Genomic DNA, 8,707 nt, shown 5'->3' with positions numbered 1-8,707 from the left:
CCCCAGCCAGGGCAGTGTGCTGACACTCCCAGCACCTAACGAGGAACTTTCATCTTGTGAAAAACAAGGTTCCCTCTCCTGTAAAAATGTAAAAGTTTAATAAAGGACAAGAGGAGAAAAAGACAATAAAGCAAAGATTTATGGCTGGGTGCTTGGCATTCACCTGCTGTTTCACCCTTTATATACCACTTCTATTGCACCAGCCTGTTAGATATTCACAATTATGCATAATAAACTTTTCCCCAAACTAGTTTACATGTTCTGAGAACTGTTTAGCAGGGCTCCTCCTCGGGTCTGCCTTTTCAGAGTGTGTTTATTTCTTGGCTGTGGTTTGTTATCACCTTTAGTTTGGGCTTTGGTCTGTTTTCTACTGATGTGAAGTTTGATAGTTGGCATATCATAAATTGGGGTCCTCTTCATCTGTTCATTGAATGTTATCTCAACCAAGCAGGAATTTCAACACAAATATATTTCTATCATCTATCAGTCATTTCAATGCTATGTCTAACAGGAATAAAAACTATATTTTTATAACAAAGTTACTTTAACATTACACATATAACATCCATTTTAATATTTGTGGAAGGCCAATATTATAATATGTATTTATAACAATCTGGATGCAGGTTATTATAAATACATATTATAATATTGGCCCTTGGATGGCCCAGCCTTGATCCTGCTGCTGCAGCTCCATCCCTGCCCGGGGGCTCCCAGACCTCACAGTAATTGCCTGGCTAATTAAGAGATCGCTGCAGATAACACGGGACACAATTCCTCACAATTCCTCACAATTCCTCACAATTCCTCCATCTCCCGGTGCCTGTGGCAGACAGGGGTTTGTGGCCAGCAAGGAGGGAAAAGAAATCTGCACACAGATGGACATGGGGTCGGTGTGGTGTTGGGGACACGAGGGAGGCAATGAGGAAAAGCAGATCAGTGTCACCCCCTGGCTCCCAAACCCACCACTCCCCATCCCAATCCATGCAGAAAGCAAAGGCAGCCCTCAAATTTATTATTTTTTCCTATTTTTTTTCTTCTTTTTTGTGTTTTTCTTTTGTTTTTGTCACAGCCCCATGGTGCTGCTCCCCTTGGGCACTGGCATCATTTAGGGAGTTTCAGGCAGATGTTAGATTTTCACCTTCTTTATTATTTTTATTACTTATTATATTATTTTTTATTATTTTTTTCAATCCTGAGAAATCTATAATCCTGCTGAATTCAAAGGGCAACACTGGTGAAGGGCCAAGCAGTGGTTTTTCATGAGGCTCTGGGAGCTGTGGTGATAAAAAATAGTTTAGCTTTAATTTATAGATATTATAAAAAATTAGCCACCTTGCTTCTGATTCTTACTATAATGGGATTTATTTTAATGTGACCAGGGTGTCTTCCTCAGCACTGGGGACATTTCTGTGTTTTATGGCCCCAGTGTTTACGGCTCTGAGTTGGTTCAAGTGATATTTTTTCAAATATTTGGAGGCTTGCTGGAAGTTGGGGCACAGGATTTGAGGCCAGGGCCCTCTGTAGGGCCTGAGAAAGGAGGTGGGGTTCCAGGAAAGGGGCTTGGCTCTATCTCAGGGAGGCTTGGGACAAAGTGGGGACATTAATGGGGACACCACACAAAGTCCCTGGCTGCTGGAGCAGAAATTTGAATGGGAAGCAGGGAAGGTTTTAATTACAGAATCCTAGAATGGTTTGGGTTGGGAAGGACATTAAAGTTCCTCTAACCCCACCCCCTGCCATGGGCAGGGACACCTCCCACCATCCCAGGGTGCTCCACGCTGTGTCCAGCCTGGACTCGGGCACTGCCAGGGATCCAGGGGCAGCCACAGCTGCTCTGGGCACCCTGTGCCAGGGCCCACCACTCTCACAGCCAGGACTTCCCTCCCAATATCCCTTCTAAACCTACCCCATTCTTTCAGTTTAAAGCCATTCCCCCGTTCCTACATTCCCTGTCCTTGTCCAGAGTCCCTCTCCTGTTCTCACATGGATTATTTTCACTGCCTGTGGTTGTCCCATTGGGTTCCTCATCAGACATCACTGGGAACATGCCAATCCCACCAGGATGGCTCAAGAGACAGGGACGTGACATCCATCCATCCATCCATCCATCCATCCATCCATCCATCCATCCATCATCCATCCATCCATCCATCCATCCATCATCCATCCATCCATCCATCCATCCATCCATCCATCCATCCATCCCTCATCCATCCATCCATCCATCCATCCATCCTTGTATCCATCCATCCATCCATCCATCCATCCATCCATCCATCCATCCCTCATCCATCCATCCATCCATCCATCCCTCATCCATCCATCCATCCATCCATCCATCCATCCATCCATCCATCATCCATCCATCCATCCATCCATCCATCCATCCATCCATCCATCCCTCATCCATCCATCCATCATCCATCCATCCATCCCTCATCCATCCATCCATCATCCATCCATCTATCATCCATCCATCTTTCATCCATCCATCCATCCATCCATCCATCCATCCATCCATCCATCCATCCATCCATCCATCCATCATCCATCATCCCTCCATCCATCCATCCATCCCTCATCCATCCATCCATTATCCATCCATCCATCCCTCATCCATCCATCCATCCATCCATCCATCCATCCATCCATCCATCCATCCATCCATCCATCATCCATCCATCATCCATCCATCCATCATCCATCATCCATCCATCCATCCATCCATCATCCATCCATCCATCCATCCATCCATCCATCCATCCATCCATCCATCATCCATCCATCCATCTTTCATCCATCCATCCATCTTTCATCCATCCATCCATCCATCCATCCATCCATCCATCCATCCATCCATCCATCATCCATCCATCCATCCATCCATCCATCCATCCATCCATCCATCCATCCATCATCCATCCATCCATCCATCCATCCATCCATCCATCCATCCATCCATCCATCCATCCATCCCCACCTCCAGGACCCCTCAGCACCCCCACAATGGCTCTGTCCATCCCCCATGGCACCCATTATCCCATCCAAGCTCCCAAATTTTCAGCCACCCCATGAAGGCTCTGAAGGAGCTCCCACCACCTCCCCTCACCCAGATCATGTCCAACACCCTTCCTCCAGCTCCTCCCCTCCCAATCCCCTCCCATTCCCCCAGAATGTCCCAGTTAGGTCAGGGACAGGCTGGAATGACCCCTCTGCTCCTTGCTGCACCCCCAGCTCCCTCTTCTCCCTGACCCAGGATCTGCTGTGAGCCCAGGGTCCCTCCTGGGATGGTTTGGGAGCTGTAAGAGGAGATGCCAGGGATTTGGGTGGCATTTGTGAGCGAGGCCAGCCTGTCCCATGGGAGCAGCCAGCTCAGGAGCTGGAGGGGAGAGGATGAAGGGAGGAATGAGAAACCCAACACCCCTCTTGGCTTTGTCGTGCTTAATTTAGAGCACAGGGGCTCTGCCAGAGTGTTTTTCCATTTAAAGCTGAACCTCTTCCCTTTTGTCCTGCACTGTGCCTTGAGGGCAGTGGCAGCTCATGGCTGGGGCTGCTGGGGGGGGTCAGCAAAGCAGTTTCCAACTCAGCTCCCCTGTGCCACCAGCTTCTTCCCCATTTGTCCCACACCAAAACTGAAATCCATCTCCTCCTGCCACCCCTGTCCTGCTTTGGGAGGGCAGGAGCCAGCCACAGCCCCAATGCACAGCTCTGAATTCCCATGGGATGGGCTCTGACCCCCCAGCTGATCCTGTGCCCCCTGTCCAAGCAGATCCCAGGGCAGGGAGAGCTCTCCTGTGTCAATACTGTGTTTAACCACCCTGATGCAACTCAATTCATCTTACAGCCACTTTGGAAAGCTCTTTGCAGGTAAACTGCTGGCAAGAGGCCCAAAGGAAAGGAGGACAATTCATCAAAGATCATTTATTGCCAGCAGTTCAGCTGTACTTTGAAATGGGATCCATCCATCAGCACCTGATGGCTGCTCCATGCAGGAGCTCTGCCCAGCTCCAGGGCAGGAGACAGATTTTGGTTCTCCAAGAGTTTGGAGAACTCATATTTGCAGTTAAATCTGCCTAAATGCTAACAAGGAGTGCCCATAACTAAATACTGGCAGTAAAATTAACTTTAACTGTACCCACCAGCCTGTGCCAGAGATGTCACCTCTAGCCTGTCACCACCCTCAGCTGCAGGGAGAGGCTGAAAAAACTCAGAGCTTATCAAAAAGCTGCCTGGGACACGAGTTCTCACTGGATGAGGGTTGTCCCAGTGAGGAAATGCTGGGGACTCACAGTGCTTTTATCTGAGAGAGGCAAAACGATGGCTGGCTGCAAACTGGAGCCAGAGAAATTCAAATTTGAACTGAAACACAGGATTTTAACAGCCTGTTTTTTATCTATGAGGGAAAAATAAAACACTGAAAGTTCCAAGGGAAGCAGGGGGTTGTGGTGATTTCACATCAGCTGTATCCCTGAAAGAAACTGTGCTGGAGTGATCCTGGGGCTGAGGATCTCCAGTGTGGGGATTTTTCAGGCAGAGAGAAAAATATTGACATTGATTTTGGTCTCTGAGTGATGGGTTCGGGTGCAGGGGGCTGCTGCTCCCAAGGTCTGCCAGGGTTCCTTATATTTAGCAAAATGCTGCAAGAAAATTGGTCTCATTTCTTGAAAACTGGGAACCAGCAAGAGCCAGAGAGGCAAAATGATGGCTGGCTGCAAACTGGAGCCAGAGAAATTCAGATTTGAACTGAAAGTTAGGATTTTAACAGGCTGATGTTTATCCATGAGGGAAAAAAACACCACTGAAAGTTCCAAGGGAAGCAGGGGGTTGTGGTGATTTCACATCAGCTGTATCCCTGAAAGAAACTGTGCTGGAGAGATCCTGGGGCTGAGGATCTCCAGTGTGGGGATTTTTCAGGCAGAAACAAAAATATTGACATTGATTTTGTTCTCTGAGTGATGGGCAGGGGCTGCTGCTCCCAAGGTCTGCCAGGGTTCCTCATATTTAGCAAAATGCTGCAAGAAAATTGGTCTCATTTCTTGAAAACTGGGAACCAGCAAGAGGCAGCACGGGGAGAATTCAAGCCAGGTCACTCTGGGGAAGTGCATTTCAAAATCCTGAGAAGCCCTGGACATTGTGCACTCCCCACTGTGACAGGAGACAGATTGCACATTTCCATGAGCAGCAGCTGCTTGCAGGTACAGGCTGCCTAAATAAACTGCTTTATAGTGGTTGGGTTCTTTCTTTGGTAAGCATTTGGTGGTGCAGGAAAAAGGAGAAAATGTCCATGTGTGTTCTGTGAGATCCCAGTTTCCTCCCTGTGCTTCAGGGGCTGACTCAGAGCCCTTTTCCTGGAGAGAGGTTTGATTTTCGCAGCTTCCCTGGGCCAGGGCACCAGGAAGGGCAGCAGATGCCTCTGCTCTGCTCCTGGGAAATTATTATTGATTCACACTCCTGTGTAAGTGAAATCAGAACCTGCAGCTCCAAGTTCCAGCCTGAATTTAGCAGCACAGCTCCCACAGCTTCCCCAAGGGATCTGCTCCCTCCTGCAGCTCCTTAAAATCCCCACCAGAGGATTCCTCCCCTCCACAGAGCATCAGCATGGAGCTGACACCAAAGCTGTGGCTCCTCTCGAGGCAGGATTTATTCCTCAAGTTGTCCAGAGATGATTGAGGGTTGCAAGGTGCTTTTTCCTCTGATGATACTGGCAGGAAAAATATTGCAATGGATGGTCCTGCTTTTTGTGAGAGAGCTGGGCTGAGCCCTAGGGCAGTGCAGCACAGGGAGGGTTAATTCCCTGCTAAGTCCCAGGTGCTGAGCTTATCCCCCAGCTCCCTGACTTCCTCCATCCGGGACTCCTAAAACTGTTTGAAAAGAAACATTTCTTGAAAAGAGATATTTCTGAACCTAAACAGGAAAAAAAAAAAGACAGGAACAACACATCTGGAGTGACTCCTGCTCTGCTTTTTTCCACTCTGCACAGGGCAGTCAGGATGAAACCCAAAAATCTACTTTGCACTGGTGCATTTAGCCCTGAAATGCAAATTCATGGTGGTGCTGCCTGGGGTTAAAGCCTGACAAATTTCAGGCTCATAAAAAGAGGCTGACAAAGCAAAGGAGAAAAAAAATAAAAGCTTTCAAGACTTTCAAGTGAGAAACAAAGCAGCACTGTACAAAAATGCCTGGCTCTCCATTTGCCTGGAATCCCCAAGGCTGCTGTGCACTGGCAGGCTGCATGGCAATGCCTGATTAGCTTGCACTCTGTGTCCTCACTGTGCTGCAGCAGAGAAGGACAGGGCTGCCAGGGTTTGCAGCAGCTCCAAAAGTCCCAGCACTGCTGCAGTGAGGACCTTGCCTGCATTTTATAACATTTCTTCCCAGGGAGAACAAGATCTGCCCAATGGATGAATGCAGAGACCCGGAAATAGGGAATTCATAACCTGAGTGGCAAGTTTTTTATGGAATGAGCTGAATTTAAGGTAGGTTGACTCATTGCAGGGGTAATCTGCACAGCTCTTCAGTGGAAACTCAGAAATCTGCTGCATGTTCAAGCAAAGAGAGAGGTTGGGATGATGAGAGGAGCCCACCCAGAGCTGATGTGCAGATAGTCCCAGGTCAGGCTAATCCTGTGCCTGGGCACTGAAGTGCTACAGAAAGCCTGAGACAGGCAGGTAGCAGTGTGGGATAAAAACAGAGCTTGTTTTGTTCTAAGGAAGGGGGCTGGCCTAACTTTTGCACAGCAAATTCCTTCCTGAGCTGATAAAGGCAGCAGCAGATTGAATATCAAGCCCTGCCAGGGAACACTGTGCTGGAACCTGGAAGGTTTTGTCCCAAATCCCCCTGCAGAATTGCAGCTTCCCAAACTACACCCACCACCCTGCTTGCCAAGCCTCAGAGACAGAAAGTGCTGACACATAAAACCTTCACTTTTGTATTTCATCTCTGCTTCTCATCGTCTCCTGCAAATGCTGAAGAAGTGACAGGATCTGAGGCTGCAAAATGACACTGGTGCCTGGGCTCTGTCCCTGCTCTGCAGCCCAAAGGTCTGGCAATATCTGGATTAACTCTTTGGTGTGTGGGGCTGAGCACCCTCTGCAAACCCATCCCTCACTTTCTCCATTGTGGCTTGATGCAGTTCAAAATCCTCCCCTTTGGCTGTCACAGTCTCCTTCAGACTTTTGTTCTCATCCAGCTGGAAGCCAAGCCTGCAAGGAAACAAAAGGAAAAAAAAAACCTCCCTGTGAGCTGGGGAGCTTCAAAGCAAACTGAGAACAGTCACCTGTGCTGTGGGGACAAAACACTGAAAGCCAGAGCCCTGAGAAAGAGCAAACTGAGCCCTTGCTCCTCCTCTCCCTGGGGCAGGACAGAGCAATCCCAGCAGGGAGAAAGGGAGAACATACCTCCTGCTCAGCTCCTCCAGCTGAGACTCCAGGGGCAGCTCAGCCAGGGCTGCAGAGAGCTCCTCTCTGTCACTCACATGCACGGGGACGCTGGCCTGGGCTGCAGGTTCAATCACAGAATGGAGTTTTAGTGAAACAGCAAATCAGTTTTGGCAGCATGCTGAGTCAGTGTCAAACAACACTGAATTTATTCTCTCAAATAATGTACTTAATCTCTTAAATAAATATTTAATCTCCTAAATTCTATGTTGCATCCATAACATATCATAAATATATGACAGAATTATTTTAATTTCCTTCCAGTAAAATGAAAACATGATGAATTTACACTTCATATGCCTACATATGTAGGGAGGAAAACTAATTCAAAATATTGAAGTGACCAAAACAAGAGGTTACAGACAGCTGAAAAGGATTAATTTGATGTTAATCTTGCAATTGTGTTTCAGATTATGACAGCTGTGGCTTCCTGAATGTCTGGGACAAAGTTTGCACGTGGCACCCATTGAAACAACTTTTGTAAAGCACTTTGATCCTCAGCATAAACAAAATGTAGTTTAAATGTACTGCAAGGTTTACTTCAAACCAAGGTTCTACTTCAAGAATGCTTTTCTAAATAAAGATCTACCCAAAACATGCAGCTCTGGTCATCCCAAAAAATTCAGAAACTTTTTTCAGGGTGGTAGAGAAACATATAATTCAAATTTACAGCTGGGACTGGAGAAGCAAAAGCTGTGACCAGTGAATGGCTGCAGTGGAAGGAGGAGCAGAGAAGTGCTCAGGGAGCTCAGAAAGGAGAGCAGGAAGGGAGCAGAGCTATTGCAGAGGATGCTGAACTCATCCCAGCCCTGAGGACTGCAGGGTGATCTCTGCTCTAGACAGAAGGCTGAACCATTTTAGTAAATGTGAATAAATGGCTTTCTCTAAAATAATCAATAGCCAGCACTACCTACCTGGAGCCAGGTAACATGAGGGAAGGATTTGTGTGGATCAGCCCCAGATAAATTATAAAAATCAAGAAAGCAGCTAAATGAAGAGAACAACAGGCTGGAGCTGGCTGCAGTCCTAACTGGGAATCCAGCACCAGGACAGGGAACAGCCAGGCTGGAATCTGTGCTGTGCTCCTACTGAACACTGCAATTGCTGGTTTGTGCTTGTGTTGTTGTGTTGGCACATTTCTGTATCCCTTTGCCCAATCCATTTCCCTCATAATATCAAATATCTTCAAATTTGGTATTAAAACACTAAATCCTCCTTGTGTGGAATTATCTGAAAGAACCTGGTTGGAGAGTACTGAACTCTGACAA

The 8,707-nt window shown here is 47.4% G+C and overlaps 1 protein-coding gene across 3 annotated transcripts in view; it reads right to left on the bottom strand.

Annotated features, from left to right (window-relative positions):
* Positions 1–5,972: 5,972 nt before the first annotated feature.
* CCDC13 (coiled-coil domain containing 13) overlaps positions 5,973–8,707 on the bottom strand; it is a 30,135-nt gene continuing 27,400 nt past the window's right edge. For all 3 annotated transcript variants that reach the window (XM_058040822.1, XM_058040831.1, XM_058040837.1), the window contains 2 exons: positions 7,401–7,500; positions 5,973–7,205 (listed from right to left, as the gene is read on the bottom strand). In XM_058040822.1, coding sequence (XP_057896805.1) covers positions 7,061–7,205; positions 7,401–7,500 — 245 coding nt within the window. In that variant the 3' untranslated portion in view covers positions 5,973–7,060. The remainder of the gene's footprint in view (positions 7,206–7,400; positions 7,501–8,707) is intronic.

This window comes from Melospiza georgiana, chromosome 1 (assembly GCF_028018845.1).
Source record: "Melospiza georgiana isolate bMelGeo1 chromosome 1, bMelGeo1.pri, whole genome shotgun sequence".
Taxonomy (NCBI): domain Eukaryota; kingdom Metazoa; phylum Chordata; class Aves; order Passeriformes; family Passerellidae; genus Melospiza; species Melospiza georgiana.
The sequence above is the reverse complement of the archived record's forward strand: the minus strand, read 5'-3'. Positions and strand labels throughout refer to the sequence as shown.